The sequence below is a fragment of the Alligator sinensis genome, unplaced genomic scaffold (assembly GCF_000455745.1).
Source record: "Alligator sinensis unplaced genomic scaffold, ASM45574v1 scaffold1089_1, whole genome shotgun sequence".
Lineage (NCBI taxonomy): Eukaryota > Metazoa > Chordata > Crocodylia > Alligatoridae > Alligator > Alligator sinensis.
Window position 1 is genome coordinate 105,281 of NW_005842030.1, and position 20,615 is coordinate 125,895.

The following is a 20,615-nucleotide window of genomic DNA, read 5'->3' on the forward strand; positions in this document are numbered from 1 at the left end:
CCAGGTTGCAAACTCTGCCAGTAACACATCTGGCTGCAGGAAGGGGGGTCCTGCCCCCTGTTACCACTGTCCCTGGCTGTCTTGGGGACATGAGAAGCTGCTCCTGCCCTGCCGTAGCCAGCAGCTATCCAGGGTGTTGGGCTCAGCTGGGAACAGTAGCAGTGGTGATGAATGAGTTCTCCCTCCCTATGCGTGCTCTCGGCTGGCAGGAGACACTCGAGGAGACTGGGCAGGGAGCAGGTACAAGAAAGGGGACCTCTTGTCACTGCTGGTGTTCCCAGCCAACCTGGCACTCTGCACAGCTGCTCTTTGCAGCTCCTGGAGGGGTGGGGGAGGGAACCTCTGGGGGCAGATGGGGAGAAGGAGCGTGTGTGCTGCCACTGCTGCTGAGCCTGACACCCCACACAGTCACTCCCTACAGTCCCCAGCTGTCAGGGGGTAGGAGCAGCCCTAGGATTTGCCACATCCCCAGCTCAGCTGGGGACAGTGGTAGTAAGGGTGAATAGGTATCCCCTTCTAGTGCCTGGAGATATAACTAGCAGGGCAAACCCTGCTGGAGAGAGAGAGTGGAAGGGGGTGAGAGGCAATGCTGAGAGTTGGAGGGAGGAGGGGGACACTTTTACCTGTTTCAGAGACTCAAAAAAGACCCTATCTGCTGCTCTTGCAACCTGGACTTTGCAGAAACCCCAGGCATCTGGGCTAGTGGGGAGCCAGAGCCACTGGTATATGAGCTATACAGCAGAAGCAGGGGTATAACCCCCTCCATCACGCTCCCCTGCCCCTGGGATAGTAAGCTGAAATGTCCTGGAGTTGTGGTCATGCAACACACAACTTAGGACAACCGTGTAATATACTCCAGGGTATAGCTACTGCAGTTTTTTTTAGAGGTGACTTTACACAGGGGTTCGGTGACTTATAATATACCAGTGTAGGGCCATATGCTCTGTGTCTGCTCCACCTTTCTGCTAGTATAAATGAGTCTAAATCTGCAAAGAAAGAGACAAACTGCTCCCTGCTTTCCTCCAGTGCCTACACCGTCCCCTCTCCACTGCTTGAGCACAGAAATGCCCTTTACTAGCACGCAGATCTCTTTAAACTTGCCGGGGTGGGCTCTTTGTGCCGACTTCAGCAATGCAAGACAAGGCCCTGGTTGTATTTCACTGCAGTTCCCGTCCTACGTGTTGTTTTCTTTCTCTGCATTGGGAGCTACGCCCAGATGCTGCCGCGGACTCTAATCGATAATTCCACTAAGAGCTCCAGCTTCTAAAAATAACTGTCCCAAAATCAATTACAGCTTCCCTTTTCGACTTCAGTGCAAGGATGAATGATGATGAGTAAATGATTACTCACTGCTAGCCAAACATTAAGCACAGCCTGTGAAACCTAATTAGACTCACTTAGGAGCTGTGGGGAAGTTTTGGTGGAGCATTGATGGGTGCTCCCGACAGCTACATTAATGCCCACCCTCGCTTTTGAGTGGGACCACTGAATACCACAAACAGGATTTTTGTGCATTGGTATGTGCACACATGGAACCATCTTGTCCGGTATATTTAGATGTGTATGCAAAGCCTTTAATCTCTGGGCCTGGGCACACTCCGTGTTAATATTGACATAATTTACATAATTTTTGTATGCTAAATCATACCGGTGCCTGGAGTGGACAGATTACCTGTTTCCCTGGGGTAGCTGCTGCAGTAGGTGGTACTATACCAGTTCATCACCAGGTGGTGGTGGTGGTCTGTTTGCATTGAGCAAATGGTTATCTAGAGATATAAGTGGACATGTGATGGCTATACCTGGCAAGGATTTTTGTGGGTGGTTTCTTTTATTGAATCAACTGCTTGGCTGGGGAAGACTTAAACAAACTTTTGGGTAGCTCAGTACCCTTGCTCAGATGATAACCGAAAGCTTGTCCAAGTTGGTTCAATAAAAGAGATCACACGTGCCTTTTTCCTATCTCCTGAACCATCATAGCTACACCATCACTCCAACACAGCTATCACTGTCATGTATATCAGTGTAGTTTTCCCCGTATGATTATACTCCAGATTTTAGTATGTTAGGCTTTCCCCAATATATGTCATGTGTCCGTCTCTTGTTTCTGGCAGTGTAAGCACAGGCTATACTAGTATAAACGTATTGTGGGTCCAGGCCTCCAAATGCTTTAGAAAGCTACTTACATAGAGCAATCTAAGGAAGACACATGGGGTGGGAAGGCAATAGCTACAGAATAGTCAGCACACCCTACAGCAGTTATTGGAGAAAGGGATACACTCACCAAAGACATTAGGGGGAAATGTTTCCTGCACACAGTGCCCTTGAGTCCTCTGTATCTCTGATATCTGATCCCTGCTGTTCTGATTTGTTCAGTGTGGCTTGGTGGATGATGTCTGTGTCAGATATAGGTGGTGCTATATTTATACGTAGCCACAATTTCAGAAGTACTAGCTGAATTTTGGAAGCGTCAGTTTTTGAGAGCCCAACTTATGACCATTAGAGGAGGGGTTTTAGAGGTGCTAAGCACCCACCACACCCACTGACTTCATCTAGAGGCACCTCTGAAAATCAGGCCTGCATATCTCAAAGCTGGGCACCCCAAATCGGTGCCCACCTGACAAGCTAGGCCTATGGCTTGCAAAGTGCTCTGAGAGCCTTCAGTGGGGAAGTTGCAAAATCTGATTGTTTGCACTGCATCAAGACTGGCAGTAAGGGACATGGGGGAAGGATTATTAGGGGAACACTGACTCTTAGTGCATTGAGGGGTTTAGTATGTGTGTAAAGGAGACAGGACCTTATTTTATCTGAAAGATCCAGGAGGAGGTCCATAAAGCATGAGTCAGTTTATAACTGCATCATGTCAGCTCTATGGGTGCCTATACGTGTCCTCCAGGGTGGGTGCTTTAATAAGAGCGGCTCTTGGGAGCTGCTCTAATGAAAACACCTGCAGCTTTTTGTGTATTCAGTATCCTGCATTTCAAAATGGTGGTGGGGGCACTTTAACTAAAGCACATTTGACAAACTTTAGTTGAAGCAGCGGTGTCACCATTTTGAAACATGGGACGCTGAATATACAAGACGCTGCAGCGTGCTGGAGCTTTCTGATTAGTGCACTCTGGCAGACCTGATTAATCGAGTCTAATCAGAATGTGTCAGAGCACGTGTAAAGTTACCTTATAAGCCTGATCCTAAACTGCTTGAAGTTAATGGAAAAGCTTCCTACTCCCTTCAATAGATTTTGGATCAAGCCCTCTGAGTAGCCACAGAGTATCCCAGCCTGGCCTGGGCCTTGAGTAAAAGCTGGGCTAGTTTATCTGGGGTCTGTTTCTTTATGGGCTGTTTCGGAGCCCAGGCCAAGAGTTTTATTTGGGATAGCACTTAGCTTGTGCATGGTGTATGTGATATGTACATATTTATAGCATTTGTTTGCTATTTCAGGATGATCGATTGGGTCTCTTGGCCTCTAGGGAAGAACATAGACAAGTGGATCATTGCTCTGTTGAAGGGTTTGGCTGCAGTGAAGAAGTTCAGCATCTTGATCGAAGTGACTCTTTCCAAAATTGAAAAGGTCAGTATGCCCTTCAGACATGCCCATGAACCAGACATCCTCCCGCTCTTTCCCCTTCAGAAGGAGAGCTGCCTCTGCTCTAGCTTGCAACTGGGTTACAATTAGATGTGTGTCGATATCGGTGCTGAATCCACTGATTGAAGGGGCATAGAATATACTGTACCATTGGAGGGATCAGTGCTAGCAATTTATACCACTGCAGGCTATACCATTATTATTCTATCGCTGTCTATGGACTGCTGGATTGAAGTCTGCTTTGTGCAACTTTCCAAACAGTGAGTCTTACCTCCAGAAATGCATCACATGCATAAAAGCAGGAGGCAGTGTTGAGTGGATGGTGTAGTGGACTGAGAGGTAGCATTGTCCTTTGCCTGACTCTCACTGGCTCAGTATATTATCTCAAGCAAGTCAATTAGAGCAGCATTTTCTTCAGTGTATATGGATTTCAGAAACCTCAGGCCCAAGTTTGAGGGCCTAGTTTTCAGAGGTGCTAAAAACCTAGATCTTCCAGTTCCTTCAGTGGGGGTGGAGTGGTACCCAGCACTAACTGAAAATCAGGCCCCAAACATCTCCAGCAAGACACCCCAAACCAGTGGCCACTTTAGGGAATTTGCCCCTCTGTGTCAGTTTTCCCCATTTGTAAAACTGAGATAATTGCTAATTGAATCTCACTACAAAAGTGCAAAGCATTGTGGTTACCTGCCTGTGCCCCCATTACCTCCCCTTGCACACCAAAGAATTGGAAAGGAACATCACATCTCCTCCTCTTAGTCTTAATTCCTTCTATTGTTATGGAGTAGAAATAGGCATAGCTTTTAAAACCTGGGGGGTCGGGGAGCTTTGGGAATGGTGGTTCTGGGGGCTTGTAGCACAGCTTCTGCAGCCTTTGCTGTTGTCTCTGAAATTGTGACATGATAATCTGGGGGATGTGTTTTCAGGCCCTTGTCTTGCTTTCAAAGCCTGTTTGTCTGAAGGCTTGGGAAGAGGCTCAGAATATCAGGTCAGGACAGCACTGCTTTGCCTCTTTATGGTGTCTCCCATCTGGAGGCTTAGCCTGATGGCAGTGCCAGCCAACCTGAGCAGGGATGGGTTCATGACCAAACTGGGTAAGGTACACATGTGTTGCAAAGGAAGTCTCTTGGCATATGAAGAGAGACATCAGGCTTGTACAGCTAGTGGATGTGGGCAGGCCAGTGTGTGTGGGGAAGGGGTCTCATAGGGCACACTGAGGAGCAGTATTGGCACACTGGAAGAGCAGTCAGTATTCAGCAGCCCCCTGAGAGATGGGAGGTGTTATCCTCCCCTTGCAAGGACGTTTGACACATGGAGAAATCAAATGACTTGGCACACAAAGCCTGACCCCACACAGGGTCAGAAATAGACCTTGGATCTCCTGGCTCTTCATTTCCTGATGAAAAGCATGGAGACCTTTCTGTCCTGATAGTCTACTGAATCTGTCCCTGAGTCTCCCCTGTGGCTGCCCCAGGAGCAGGGGGTGTCTCCTCAGCCTCCCTTTTTTGTTAAGGCTTCCCAAGCTGGGTCTCAGCGGCATGAAGGCCACTCACTTGTGGCTTCCCTGTCTCCTGCCCTGTCCCTTCCTTGGTCTTCAGCCTGGCAAGGGCCCTTCTCCATGCATTCTGGATCCTAGAGCATGCTCCTTTCTTCCCCAGCATGCTTGCTTACCAAGCCAGCCTCCCTCCTGTGACCCCCTCTCATCCTGGAGAGAGAAGGGAGGATAGTTAACACATTGGCTGAGCCACAGCAGGGTCCTGCAGTCAGGGGTGGAAGGCACCCGTCTATTGCCTTGCAGAGTGAGGAAACACTTGTAGAGAGGAGGATAAAGAGCTGCTCCACTTTGTGCTGTGCTCTGTCCCCTGCAAGTGGAGGAAGCTGTCCCAGCCCCCATGTCCAGCAGTGAGAGAGCAGCTTCAGTCGGGTGACAAAGCTTCAATACAGAGGTCCCTTTCCTCTTGCAACTGCTGTCAGAACCTCCCATAGACTTGCATCAGTCTCCTCTCATCTCCCTCTTTTTGCCACTTGAATCTGAGCTCTGGTTATGCTCTCTTTATACACTTAGGCCTCAGGTAGCATAAGAACCATCTCCCCTGCTGCTCCTTGTGGGTAAGGCACCGCCCCAGGACTCAGGAGAGCTGAGGACCATGCCTACCTCTGCCACCAGCTCCCTATAACATGCGGGCAAATCACTTAATCACTGTGCCTCAGCTCCCCAGCATTTCTGCTTCCTTTCTCCCACCCTCATGAAAGCAGGGATTTTCTCTTGGCAGCACCAAGCCCACTGGGGTCTTGGGCAGGCTGAGCTATTTAGGCCACGCTCTTAATATTTAAACCTTTCTGCTTGTTTGCTTCATCTTCCCAAATCTGCAGATATGTCCTCGACCTGTGGCACCGTTAACTTCCCTCTCCCTCAGCTGTTATTGGCTCTGATTCGAACTTTCCCACCAGGTACCAAGCAGGCTTTGCTTTACTTGCCTTATTGGACCTCAGCAGACCAGAGAGCCTCCACTGTCATGTAGAGGTGTCGCTACATGGGTTAACGAGACCCTGCACCCCCATGTTTAATATTGTGCCTCAGCAGCATATATTGCCTTGCACTTTCACCCTTCTCATGTGTTTTTCTCTTCTCGACAGGTCTTCTCCAAGCTGCTGTACCCCATCGTGAGGGAGGGGGCCCTGTCTGTCCTGCAGTACATGCTGCTGAGTTTCCAGCACTCGCACGAAGCTTTCCACTTGGTAAGGCTGAGTTCAGACTTGCATCTAGAGGGTGTTGCACTGAACCCAGCAATGGGGTGGTTTAATGAGTGGTGGAGCAAAGATAGCCAGGGAACAGCCTGGGAGCGGGCACTCTCCAGGTCCAACACTCCTGGATCATGGCTCTAGAGCAAACCCTCCTCCCGCTTTCTGCACACTCCAGACACCAGCTGGCTTTGCTGCCTCACTTCCAGGCTCAGGTGCCGTGCTGAGTGGGTCCTTGCAAGCAGCGTAGATATCCCCTAACAAACTGCTGCTTATGGCCAGGGAGTCTCCAGGTTTTTTTGGTTGCCAAGATACGCTCCTATTTGTGCACTCACAGCCCAGCTTCCTTGGATGCACCTCTGGCAGGAGGCACCCTGGGAACGAGTGCTGCTGTGTGTGGGGTCCTCTGAGCCCAAGAAAGAGTTGGTTGTGAGGGGATGAGCCAGCGTGCCCCAGAAGGAAACCAGAAATGAAGAACAAAATCAGGGTTATACCTCTCCCCTGACTGAACCTCCTGATTCCCCTTAAGGTTTGGAAAGTAGGGGCTAGCACTATGTAACCATCCAGCTCTTCCCCCAGTGTAAATCGTAGTTCCACTGAAGCCAGTTTACACAGCTGGGGACTGGATCCTCTCTCTGTTGGGGTCACTCCACAGACCTTAAGATTGACCATACACTGGCTGTGTTGTGTAAGCCTTCTCCACAGTGTTGTGTCAGCTATCTGAGCCCTGCCTTAGAGGAACGATGCAATGCAAAGCAGGCAGAGCTGTACCTCCATCACCCATGAAGTCCATCTTTGGAAGCTGCCTGGCACAGGCATAGTTGTAGATGTGGGAGCAATTTCTTTGTTCCTTTCTGCTATGAAGTCAGCAGAGGGAGCTTGTGAGCTGTTGTCTTGGATTTGATTCTATACAATTAGACCTGTTATATGCTTTGGTTGTTTTTGGAGTGGTTGTTCATTTTTCTTATTATAGGGGCTTTTGGGTAACTTTGGTTTGCTGTTTTGTTTTCTTTTTTGTTTTGAATTTGAGATAAAGAGTTAATCTGAAAAGCTGTATGGACATATCTGTCCCTACCCATCTGATGACAACAACACTGCTGTCACTTATACAAAATAAGATAAAATTATGCAAGTCAGATTAGTCAAGATCGGTTCAGCCAGAAAATTGCATCTCCTACTTCAAGAGGAAGCTACTTAGTGCTCTGTTTCAGCCAGACACACCCCATTCCCTAGCAAGTGCAGGGGCGTATTTATAGGTGGCAGAGGCCAGTCTGCTCGAAGGATGAAATTTGCCCTGTGCATAAAGCTAGTGCGAGACCCTATGCCATGTGTACGGCTTATCTGAGCATCAAAAGAAGCCATAAATCAATGGGACTTTGAAGTCAACGGGAATTTTGCTGTAGGATCAGGCCATAAGAGTGACGCATGAACCTCGTGTCTTAGCCTTCTGCAGGGGGTGACTTTCACCCACATACTTTAACCCTGTGGTGCTGTGTGAGCCACAGAAGCACAACTAGCCTGAGCCATTGCTAAATGAGTGCACTTTGCTCTTTCAGCTGCTTCCTCACGTCCCCCGGCTGGTGGCATCTCTGAAGAAGGAAGATTCCAACTCTGCAACGAGCTGCCTGGAGCAGCTGGCCGAGCTGATCCATTGCATGTTCTTCCGGTTTTCGGGATTTCCAGATCTCTATGAACCAGTCCTGGAGGCAGTCAAAGTAAGGCAGGCAGCTCGATTCTGGGTCTCTGAACCACATGTTGCATGCTGAGTCGCGGGGAGGAGGAACCAATGTCCTGGTTTGCTGTTTAGTAGCAGACGGACCTTCTCACCACTAGAGGAGTCTGGACTACAACCTCTTGTGAGGACAGCTCTCGCTCTGGGGGAGAGAGTGGTTCAGATTATGAAACTGGACCCCATTTGGGTCTGGCTTTGAGGCAGGGACTTTCTTTAATGTGTCTGGACAACACCTAGCACCATTGTGTGTATGACACATACACATATTCAGTATGTTTCCCTTGGCTTTCCAAGGGGAAGAACAGCTCTCTGAAGCTCGAACTTAGGAGTTCACAGTTCTGTCGCAGCGTGCAAAATGAATTGGGGGCTGATGCAGTATCTTTGGTTATTTCTAAGGCTCTCCCGATTCCCAATGAGGACCGAATTAAACATTTACTGGGGCAGAATGCTTGGACCTCCCAGAAGAATGAACTGGCCTGTTTCTATCCACGCCTAGCTTCCAAGTCAGAAACGGGAAAGATTGGCTTAATTAACCTGGGGAACACCTGCTACATGAACAGCATCATCCAGTCTCTTTTCATGGCCTCAGAGTAAGTTTCTTTCCTCCCTTGAAAGTGGTGTGGCCCAGAGTGCGCTTCCCCTAGGAGTAATTCTCTCCTGTCTCTGGTTTTACAGCTTTAGACATTCAGTGCTGAATTTAACGGAAAGCAATGCACAGCCCCTGATGACAAAGCTCCAGTGGCTCTTTGCATTTCTGGAGCACAGTCAGGTAATTAGTTCATGTTCTAGTGATTGTTTGGACTGTCGACTGCAGAAAGGCTCATTTGGGCATTACATCCTGCCAGGTTTAAGTGCTGATCAGAGACCTGTGTGTCCTGATGTATTATGTAAAGCAGTGGCAACAGCCTTTTTGGCAAGCATGGCACAAATTAAGCCCTGTACCCATTCTGAGTGCCACTCTGATTCCCTTCCCTGCCCAATCCGCTGCTCTGCTTTTTGTTCCCTGCATAAGTTAATGCTGCCCTCTCCCTGGTCTGCTGTGTGGCACACATGTACCATGCATGCTATGGCTTGGCTGCCCCTGATGTAAAATATCCACTCCTGTTTCTACTGTGGGGATAGATAAGAGATAAGAACTTTGCTTGTGACTGAGCTCACAGCAGATTGCAATGTCCCTTAGTTTGATCACTGCCACACTTAATGATAGGCATTAATATGTTACAGAGCTGAATGAGATTACACATGTTGGGACTCTTCCTGCAGGCTGTTTGCAGACCTCCTCACATGGAACTCAGACTTTGAACGTGGCCTTTATGGCTGTAAAGATCTCCAGGTTTTGAATTGGGGCCTTTCCCTTTTGGGTGCCCAATTTGCAATTCCTTCAATAAATTGGTTGGCAAAGAACTGGGTAGTTGCTTGCTCCTGGCTCATTACCGGCTGTTTTGAGAGAAGCTGAGAATACATTTTTCATAGTGGAAAAGCATATTTTTCCACTGTTCCTGTTCCTTGGTATCCATTGCCCTACCTGCCAACATAACAGTATTTAGCAGCCAGCGATAGAGGAGGTGGTATGTGTGGTTATGAACGGGGCCCCAGATGGGCCGCACTTGCCTGGGAAGGGAGATGTTGACTAAACAACCTGCCTGTTAAGAGGTGGTCTATATGTGGAAAGCATTGGAGATTGCAACCCCACCCTACCACCCTTGGTGCAGAGGAGGCCCCCAATCATACAGTGCAGGGGTGGATTTAATGCTGTCACACTTGCCCTGCATGTTTGCTGCTTTGTACTCTCTTATGTAGCACTGGAAGGGGCCTCTGGTTCCTTGGGGTCACAGGCAACGGTTGGTCAAAGGATCTCCAGGATCATTCACTCTGGGCCTTTTCTGCGCATCACAACCAGAGAGCACCTCATAGAAAATAACTGACAGGGTCCTCATGCATGTGAGGTTAAAATGGGGGAGCTCAACTTTCAGTCCATGGGCCAGATCCAACCCGCGGAGCTGTATCATTCAGCCCGCTGGATTCCCTACGGGTATGGAAATTTGGTGACAAGGGAGCAGTGGCAGTGCTAATTGCTGCCTCCCTGCTGCCAAATTTCTGGACCTGCGGGGAAACCCACAGGCTAGATAATGTGGCCTTGTGTGCCAGATCATGCCAGCTTGTGGGTGGTGTGGGGTTGGATCAGTGTGTCACAGTGCTGCATCAGGGAGGTGGCTGGATCCAGTAGGTGAGTCATGTATGGTGTAAGACCAGATAGGGTTGATGTGCAGCCTAATTGGGGCAGCACAGAATTGGGCCAGCAGACCAACCCCGTGTGGGATCCAGGCCCTGGCCTGACCCTCCACCACTTGTTCAGCTCGTGTGGCCAGGAGGTTGGGTGCTACTAGATTAAAACATGCTCAGGGTATCCAAGGGAAAAGGAATAAAGCCTTTACATGGGCAGTGTGGGTAGCCAGTTATAAGAGTGAATGTTTTGGAAGGAGCAGAGACCTTCATGCTCCAGGGGATAAACTGGGGACCAGAGGGAAGCTCTTGGAGGCCAGGTCTTCTGTCTCTCCACTACTGCAGGATTTCTTCCTCAGAAGCCAAAACAGGATACTGAGCTGGATGGAGTTGCTGGTGTGCTGCAGGGGGGCAATTCCTGTAGTCCTAAGAGAAAGGATGAAGACGAGTCAGACGGCCCTAAATTCCCACTTGTGCATGCACGGACATTGCAGACAGCATAGCACAGGCCCTCCGACCAGCAGCGTGAGATTATCTAAGATGATTTAAAATGCTCCTGCACCTGCCAAATGTGCTGTGAGAGTTTAAGGCAGCTCAGCAGCTAGTTCATCTTTAGTCTCGTTTGAAAGAGGTATAATTTATTCTTCTATAGCATCTTTTCACCTGAGGCTCTTAACGTGCCTTATAACTGTGGGCACATTTCACTGTTCCTTTTTCACAGGCGTATGTGTGTGGGAGAGGGAAATTGAGGAAAATTGAAAATTGACAACAGTCTTAAATGACTCGACTGACATGACACAAGTCAGTGGCAGAGCTGGTGCTAGAAGCCGGTTTGCCAAGTCAGATTCCCTCACTTGAATTGGTGAGCACTCCCCGCTAACAGCAAAATGATGAATGTGCTCAGCAGTGTAGATACGTTTTGTTGAAGTGAAGCGAAATCCTGAAGTGGTCCCCCTGAGGTGAGACCTCCCTGCTGGGGACAAGAAGGGGCTCTACCCCACAGTACATGTGTGGGCCTCACACAGGGTGCTAATTTATGGCTATGTGGTGGCTTCCTGAGCAAACAGTGGCCTGAGATCATCTGTCCTCCTCTCCCCCTTCTCTTTATCTTTCCCCTGCATCTGCCCTACCTCTTGAGTTAGCCATGTGCTATCTCATATTAGGGCAGTAGTGCCTTTTCAGACTTGGGGCACCCCTCGATAGAGTCAGAGCACTGCCTTAGAAAATGTAGCTCCTAGTTTTCACCTTTTTTTTGAGTGCAGAAGAATACTAGAGCAATTATTCTGTTGCAAAGAACTCAGAGAGACTACAACAGAAGCATAGCACCATAGAAAAGTAGGGCTGGAAAAGACCGCCAGAGGTCATCTAGTCTAATGCCCTGCCTGAGGCAGGATCAGCGCTCTCCAAACCATCCTATACAAATTCATAATCTAAGCTCTTCATAAAACTTGGCACAACACAAGACATCACACCCTAACCTGCCACAGGTAAAGCAGGGGGACTGTGGCAGCCAGCATCCTGCTTCTATAAAAGGTTGTTAATGTATGCTCAAAAGAGCCCAGGTAGAGGGCCATGCCCCCTGCTACAGAGGAAGGCAACCCCCCCCCCCCATAGTCTGTACCATTATGACCATGGGGCAAAATTCCTTCCTGACCCCAAATACAGTGATCGATCTGCCCCTGAGTGGAAGGGCAAGACCCTATAGCCAGGAACCTCCAGCTTTAAGTCCCAGTCTTGGCTGCAGCCAACATCCAATGCCTCTGAGAGGCTTAGAAACACCCTGACATATTTAGCAGAAATGGAAGGAGGGAGCAAGCAGCAAAGCCCAGAAGCATGGGAAATCCCTGTAGCACATAGGCATACCTACACCTAGATTATCCCTGACCAGTGCCTGTGCATTGAACCTCTTCTTGAACACCTCCAATAATGTAGAGACCACAGCTTCCCTAGGCGTCCGTTCCACTGCCTCCCTGTTCTCACAGTGAAGATGTTTTTCCTGATATTTTATCTAAACCTGCTTTGCAGGTCAGAACATTTTGATTCCTACTTGAAACCTCTGGGTTTATCTTCTGCATCCTGCTTGCACACCAAATGGTGCTCAACTTTGGTGGTACCCTGTGGCAGCCTTGAAAGGATCTCAAGGCGCTTTAGGGTGCCATGGCATGTTGGTTCCTGAGATTAAAAAGACATGTCTTTCTAGTCATGTGACCACCCCTTGGGTTTCACACCATTTTGTCCCCAAGGGCCTGCTCTCACTGAAGTAAATGGAAAGATTTCCCCACTCCCCCATTCTGCATGGAAGTTGGGATCTAGCCTTAAATGCTTTCTTCTCCATCCCCCTTTTATTGCTGCCAGCGACCTGCCATCTCACCTGAAAGTTTCCTCTCGGCATCCTGGCCTCCGTGGTTCAGCCCTGGTGCTCAGCAGGACTGCTCCGAATACCTGAAGTATCTGCTGGACCGGTAAGCAGTATCTTACATAGCTTCAGAGCACACCACCGTCTTAGATTGTGGGCATTTGGGGCAAGTGTGTTCTTCTTCTCCTGGGTTTGTATGGCATGTAGCAGTAATGGGGTTTGCTCCATGCCTGGGCTTCTGGATGCTATGTAGTCAATCCCAATAGAGGCACAAATAGCTATTCTTCTGGGTCAGTGTGTTCATCTTCTGCCCATGTGTGGCTGTTCCCTGCAAAGGAAATCGCAAGGCTGGCACCAGTGTTGGTTCCTGAGGCTTTCTGAACACTGTATTGACTGATAATATTTTGATGCTTGAGGTGCCATCTACTGCGTATGTGTGTTGGAATGAATGGCATTTCCCTAGAACAGCTGGCCTAGAGAAGGTGTAAGGAAGTCCGAATGTAAGCTAAGGCTCAGGATGGGGGGGTAGGGTCCCCTCCCAGGGTGGAGCCCTGTGTATTAGGAATGAAAAGACATGGTTTCTTGTACCAATTTCTATTATAAAGCCTGACTTTATGGCCTCCAGTATAGAAACCAACAGTCCAATATAGACTTAGATCCTCAGTTTATCTCTAAAATGGACATGCTTGCTCTGAAGGCAAAGAGGAACTTGTTTGCCAAGTTTGGAGAAGATCTGCCAGGTTTTTTAAACAACTTGTTGTTAAAAAAAAAAAAAATTGCACCCCCCATTTGAAACTCTGATGTTTGTCTAAAGCTTCCTCCTTCAGCTCAGAAACTGCAAATCCCTTCCAAATCCCAGCTGCACATTGGCACACAAAGGAGACCCTGTCAAAAGGGGTTTGTGGCACATGGAGACTGTATGTGCCCCAAATCCCTTCCCTTTGCCCTCCCTTCACGTAGAGAAACTCAACAGATAGGGCCCTTCACACTTATATGGAATAGGATGCCAAACTTTACTATGTGAAGAGCAATAGTCAGTAGCAAGTTACCTCCATAAAGAGATGGCCTAAGGGGTTAAGACACCAAGGTTTGCACATGAAAAAGCAGCACTTATGGGAGGCTGTAGCTGGAGTGGGAACTATTTGGCAGAAGCTGTTGTTCTCTGATCTGTGACTTCTAATGCAGTTTCTTTTCTCCTTTTCCCAAAGACTGCATGAAGAAGAGAAAACTGGGAAAAGAATTTACCAAAAGCTCAAAGAGTCTAACTTGATGTCTCAGGCCAAGGAGAATCACTACTTAAACAAGACCTTAGTTGAGAAAATGTTTGGGGGTAAAATGACCACCAAAATTCGCTGTCTGAAGTGTTTGAATGTCTCCTCCCGAGAAGAAGCCTTCACAGACTTGTCCTTGGCTTTCCCGCCAATTGAAAGGCACGGACATAGGCCAAACCACACCACTATTTTGCCAGTGGAAGAAATCGGTCCCCAGATTATAGAGCCACCTGTAAAACCCCAGAGCCAGATAATAGACTCTCCTGGGAGACAGAGGAAGCGTCATGTGTCTGGAGAGCAACCCACGCAGCTAGTGCAGGTGGAAACACTGGGCTTCCAGGAAGCAGGGGAGCAAGAGGCTCCTATTGACTTGAGACATGATCTTGCTGGTAGGGAGATGGGGAAAGATCCACTCTTGGCTTTTGGAGAGCAGACATGTAGTTCCAAGGACTCCAGATCTGTCCCGGACTTGATCAACTATTTCTTATCTCCAGAGATGCTGACAGCAGAGAATAAATACCATTGTGACAAGTGTGCTTCCTTACAAGATGCAGAGAAAGTGGCTGAGTTGACAGAAGGGCCTCACTACCTTATTCTCACCCTGCTGAGGTTCTCTTTCGACCTGAGGACCATGAAGAGGAAGAAGATCTTGGATAACGTCTCGATACCACTGGTGCTGAAGCTACCTGTTCTGGTTGCGTCAGAGGAACCGGATGATGTTTGCCCTCCCAGGCAGGAGAGGGCTGCATCAGGCACTGGCTTTGTGTCTGTGGTGTATGACCTCTGCAGTGTGGTGGTTCATTCTGGTGTCTCCTCTGAGAGTGGCCACTACTACTGCTACTCCCGGGAGGGTACTGATACAGGTGCCAGGGCACAGCCACGGGATGGGGCTCAGAAAGCCACCTCTGAAAAGCAGCTGGACTTTGAAATCCAGTGGTACCTCTTTAATGACACCAGAGTCTCCTTCTCCTCCTTTGAATCTGTTAGCAATGTGACCTCTTTCTTCCCCAAAGACACTGCCTATGTGCTTTTCTACCAGCAGAGGCCAGGCAAGCAGAGCTGCACGGTGTGCGAGGAGGCTTCGGATGCTGTCCAGCTGCACGGGGAACCCTCGCTCAATAAAGACTTGATGGAAGCCATTTCCAAAGACAACATCCTGTATTTGCAGGTAATGTCACTTCATGTCCGCACCGTGTTCAGGGGACTGATTCTGTTTTTGTGAGATTCAGTGATGGTGTTTCACTTGGCCTTGATTGCAGTGGGATTGAGCCCTTCAATGACACCAGTAGCTCCCTAAAGCGGCATTGCTCTTCCCTCCCACAGCCCAAAATAAATAGCTGCTGGACTGCTTGTATTGCTTGTATTGCAGCAACACCAGCTGGGGTCAGGCCCTGTAATGCCAGGCACTGCACAAATACATAGGGGCAGCCCCTTGTTTTGAAACTGAGTTGAGGGCCTTCAGTACCTTGCAGGATTGAGGTCAGGGAGGCAGGGTTGCTCTATCTAGGTTTGCTTCTTTTCTGGCCATCACAGAGTGTGATGGTGACCCAGACTACCTTGTCCTCTTGATTAAATCCTCTGTCTCTCCTTCTGAACCCATGAGTCCTAACCCCATGTCCCTCCCTCAGTCCAGCAGGCCACATACTTTTCCTGGTGTAGGACTACTCCCTGTTGGAGGCTCAGTCTCAGGAGCAGTGGGGACTCCTTTTGATTTGTCTAGTAAACTTGGGAGCTTTTTCTCAAACATGGTCCACATATAACATCCTCTGCTGCCTCTGGAATGTTGGCTTCAAATAAGCAGGCCTGTTTTGCTTTTTCCACCCCACCCTCTCATCCCTTCTAGGAGCAAGAAAAGGAAGCAAGAAACAGAGCTGCCTACATCTCAGCCTTGCCCAAGTCACCCCTGTGGTGGAGAGACTTTGACAGGGACAAGGATGATGAAGGCTCCTCAGGGGGCTGCGGCTCCGCTGCTGGAGGTGGAGGCTCGTTTCATGGCCTCGTCTTCTAGGAACACCATTTGCAACAGACACTGACTATAAGCAACAAGGTCTGCTTCAGCCTTTGTTTCTAAGCAAGCAGCTGAGCCCACAGAAGCCGGTCTCCTCTGCTGTACATCCTCACTGCAGGCGGTGTAACCATGGAGAGGGATCTGGCCCTGAATCCTTGCACCTAGGAGGAAGGATTCGCTGCTAATTCAGGGAATGCATTGCTGCCAGGAACTGGTGTGAGGAGAGCCCCATTGCTTTCTATGCACTTATCCTAAACGCCTTAACAGAATACTATTTACTAAGCTCCGTGGTGACAAGACTTTGGCTGATGACTTGAAGTATCATTTTGTCCAACTGGTCACTTCCTCTTGCTTGCTGTGGGAACCATCAATCAGGACCTGGATGAGGAGGGGCTCAGAGGATCAAGATGCCTTTGGAAGAGACTAAGCCGGGACCTGGGTGTGGAGGTCTACAATGCTTACACACTCCTTCCTCTGAAGGAGGCCCAAGATCTTCCAGAACCAGCTATGAATTTTGGGGCAGGTTGTTTTGGAGGACCTAATTAACTCACCTCATCCACCCTCTCCTTCTTTTGGACTCTCCATAGGGCATCATCAGTAGGGGATCTCCAAATCAAGGCACCTCAAATCAGTAGTCCCTTCTGCAATACATGGCCTTGAAAAGACTGCAGGCTGCACCATCTCCAGAGCTCCATCTTATATCCTAGCAGTTAGGCAACTTGAACATAGGATATCAGTACAATGTACCATGTATGTGTGTGATCACAGCTTCCTCAGCCTGTGGTCACTAAGAATGATTGCAGCCTGCTGCTTATACCCAGTTGCTGGGATGACTCCTCTGTCTCTAATGGTTGGGGCTTCTGCCTTTCAAGAAAAAGGGTCCTGCCTTCTTCCTCTTGATGGCTGTGGCGCATACGGATATTGTGAATCCACAGAATGGAAAGCAAAGCACGGGACTGAAGTCGAATGATGACGGAGGGTAAATTCTGGAACAAGTTAGCCACTATCGCACACTATACTGCTGTTCTTCATTGTGTTCATAGCGATAAAGGAAAGGAAATCGTTCCTCATGAAGGACTGCTGCATGCTTAGCATTTCCTACAGGTACCAGAGCCTGATTATGATTCCCACGTACTCTGGTGCTTCAGAGGAGATGCTGCTGTGCCCCTACTGCTATTAATCACCTGATGCCTTGTAAATATTCCCAATCGTGCTGCTTTGCTGTTTTATCATGCGACTGCTCCTCATTCTGTCGAAAGAGGTTTTGAGGCTGAGGGAGTTTTGCCTTTGTACAAAATGCAGGCTTGAGCCACTGTGTTGAGCTCTTGACTTGTGAATAAAATCTTCCCAAAGGCTTCATGCAGTCTGGGCAAACATGGCATCTCCCCTGCAACTCCCACTAGGGGCTAGGATGGGCATATATTGCAGCGTCCGGTTTTTGGGTGCCCGGCTGCATAGTGGAATTCATAGCCATGTGCTGGATGCTGAGGTGTTCCCTACCATACACAGGGAAAGTTAGATGCCCATGACTGGAGATGCACAGAAGCCAGCACTTCTGAAGGCTTAAGCTGCTCTGAAGGCTCCCGGCTCATCAAGGTGCTTTGGAAAATGTTGCTTTTTGTGTATAGCGCTTTTCCCTTTTGTAACAGTGAGAGCTTGTTGTGGAGAACTGTAGGTATCTCAAAGCCACTCCTTACAGGAGAAAGGGGCCCTGAGGCTTGTCTTATAGCTGCATCCAAGCCTCACCAGGGGCTGATGACCTTTAGAAGCCATGGGCCAGAACAGCCTGGCCCCCGTCCAGCGTAGGCTGGGCAGCTTTGGCAGCATGTCAGCAGCGTGGGATGGGGGTGTGGAGGGTATTTGCTTGTGCTCGTGCTGGGGCTCAGTTGCTCACCAGCTGGAAGCTGCGCCCTCGCTGCAGCTGGGGAGCAGGGAGTAGCAGTGGCAATGCAGGTGCAGCTTCCAGTCCCACACAGGCAGAGGCAAATCTTTCCAGCTCTGCGGGCCACATCCAGGGGCTTAACAGGCCAGATCTGACCCATGGGCTGATCCTCAAATTAAAGCATTCTCTGGGTGCAGATGCTTTCCCCCTCCAGGGTGGTGGTGTTGAACTCTGCTTGCCTGGTTGTTTAGATCTTGGGCTTTGATTCCTCTCAGATTTAAAAGAAAAGTGGGGTCCCTTGGCAATGGTGCTGGCTTTACTCTATTTTCTATGCCCCCACCCTTGCTATAGCTACCTGCACAAACTGGGTATGAAGTGATGTTTGGTTTGGACATTACCATTTCATGCCTAGTTTGCATAGGTTCAAGTGTCTGCTCCAGAGACCTCAATCTGTTCTCATCAGAGATGTGCCAGTGATGACAATGGTACACCAGAGGCTTGGTTGCAATTGCTATGGCTCTAATGTGGGTAAGGAGAGTCTGGCTGCATTCCCTTGGGAGCACTGGGTAGAGAGGTTGCATTTCTGCCCACTGAAACATGACTCCCAGAGCTACAAGGTAGGCTATAGGGATGTTATTTTTTCTGGGGGAGGAAGCATGAGTCAGGGTTACTGGGATGCTTGGAGGATGGAGCAATGGCCCATCCTTTCCTAGGCCTTCAAGCCTTGATAACTTAATGTAGAACAAGCTGATGATGCACCTACTCAGTGTCCCTAGCAAGTGCTGCCCTTCTGGTGACACTTTACCAGCCTGCCCTGGCCTGTTGATGTACTACGCCTGGACAGCACTGAGTCCTGGATAATGGCTGTGATCCTGAGACAGTGCAGGGCACGTGCTTGATAAATTAGCAACACGGTCTGGGCAAGGGCAGGTAAGACTCATGACTCAAGGCAACTGGCTGTTTTAGGATCATGGATGTGTCTCATCTTTTGCAAGGCCAGGGCAGGGGGAGAACAATCATTATTAAACCCTGACTCAGTTCTGCAATAAAGAGTAGAGCCAGCCAAGCATTTATTTCCCCATATTTAAAGCAATTTAAAATAAAACAAGAGGAAGAGTGGACTTGATACCTGCTGTCCCTATACTTCTGCCACAAACCAAATGTGTCTTTTCTAATGGACCATTATTGACAGTGGGCTGTTGTGTTTGTTTCAAGCACCTGTGCAGACGGCCACATCCAATTAGTGATGTTAATTATTTCCCCTGCACTTTACAAAATTATTGATAGAAGCACGGAGGTGCAAAGCGTCCACACTCCGGGACTGTCTTCCCCTGCTCTGACCCAGATGATAGAAATAAAGGACCTGCAAAATTAAGGCTATTCTTCATGCTAAATTGCTTATTAACTGCACCATGTTACATTCATTGGGGAAATTCCAATCTGTGTTTTACTGCTGTAAATTAGGGCTATAACCCTATTAATGCCACTGGCTGAGAGCATCCATTGACTTTAGTGGAAATCTGTCAGACTCATGCTGTTGTAAATGAGCACAAAATATGGCCTTGAGGTCTGTAGTTATACAAAAAAGATGGTGATGCCCACTGCTGCTAGGTCAGGTTGAAAGGCTTCTGCCTAAGGCTTTCCTTTTGCTAAAAATCCCATTGGGATTTCTTCTTTATAGTACAGTAGCACCTTGAGGTGTCATCTGCAATCTGGGTCCTATTGTGCTAGGGACCATACATATGTATAGCAAGAGGCAGAGTGTTTGTGCTGGAAAGTTTACACTCTGTGGGGATAAGGGAAATATTATTCCCATTAACAGAACAGAGGCACAAAGATTTTAAATGACTCAAGGCCAACCAGGGAGTCTGGGGCACAGTTGGGAATCAAAGCCAGTTCTTCTTAGTCCTGCTTCAGAGCCTTAACCCCATCTTTCCCTGTAGGAAAAGGTGCTTCCATTCGCTGATATGCTCAAGGCAGTTCCCAAGAAGGGTACAGACCGAGGCACATTCGTGGCAGGGAGGGAGGAACTTAACGCTGACTCTGTCCGTGCCACATCCTTCCTACAGATCAGCACCAGGATGCACTTCACCAGTACAAAGTCCACTTTATCAAGAGAGAGAGGCCTGGTCTTCATTCTGAGCTCCAAAACATGCAGGCATAGATCCCACATAGCTCCTGCACCTCTATAATTCTTTACCTTCCTATCTGAGGCCTGTATCTCATGGCCAGATGCGTTGTATGTTTAAATACTTGCAAGCTGGCTGCAAAATGCTTGCAGTTCACATGTGTGCGCAGCCAAACCCTAGACCCCCATTCCCTCCTGTTCTGTGATAGCAAAGGCTGTGCAGTAGTTTCTCTCTCTCTCTTTGCATAGTTTTGGTTTGCTCAGAGGGTGGCACCCCCACCCAAGACAGAGGAGCTGGACTTTCAGGAGTGGTAAGTGCCTGCAGCACCATCAGAAGTCAGCCCTTACACCTTACTTTCCTATTTACACTCATCTGCTACCGTATCCAAATGGTATTTGGCAGCAAGGGTCGGGCGACTAAGGGGGATTCTGTAATGAAGGTATTCCCTAATCTCACTTGGTATCAACAGCAGGTGGAGCAAAGCCCTGTTCTTTTGAGTGAGGTTGTGGAATAAGGGATGTGGCCAGAGAAGGGGTGTGTAGCGGGGATGGCAGTGGTCTCAAAAGCTCAGCAAGTGATGTCTCTGTGGCGGGCCAGTAGGGGGCGCTCCTGCGTTGAGCCGCCCACCTCCCTGCGCCCAACCACCTTCCAGGCTCCGAGTGCCTCCCTCGGGGTGCCTCCCGTCCGGCCGA

General features: G+C 48.9%; 1 protein-coding gene across 11 annotated transcripts in view; it reads left to right on the forward strand.

Annotated features, from left to right (window-relative positions):
• USP35 (ubiquitin specific peptidase 35) overlaps window positions 1-19,166 on the forward strand; it is a 35,334-nt gene extending 16,168 nt beyond the window's left edge. For 10 of the 11 annotated variants that reach the window (XM_025202557.1, XM_025202562.1, XM_025202561.1 and 7 more), the window contains 8 exons: window positions 3,439-3,568; window positions 6,218-6,319; window positions 7,879-8,037; window positions 8,451-8,644; window positions 8,730-8,823; window positions 12,633-12,739; window positions 13,842-15,072; window positions 15,748-19,166. In XM_025202557.1, the coding sequence (XP_025058342.1) occupies window positions 3,439-3,568; window positions 6,218-6,319; window positions 7,879-8,037; window positions 8,451-8,644; window positions 8,730-8,823; window positions 12,633-12,739; window positions 13,842-15,072; window positions 15,748-15,912 (2,182 nt within the window). In that variant the 3' untranslated portion in view covers window positions 15,913-19,166. The remainder of the gene's footprint in view (window positions 1-3,438; window positions 3,569-6,217; window positions 6,320-7,878; window positions 8,038-8,450; window positions 8,645-8,729; window positions 8,824-12,632; window positions 12,740-13,841; window positions 15,073-15,747) is intronic. The other variant, XM_025202564.1, reaches the window with a different exon arrangement.
• Window positions 19,167-20,615: the final 1,449 nt, after the last annotated feature.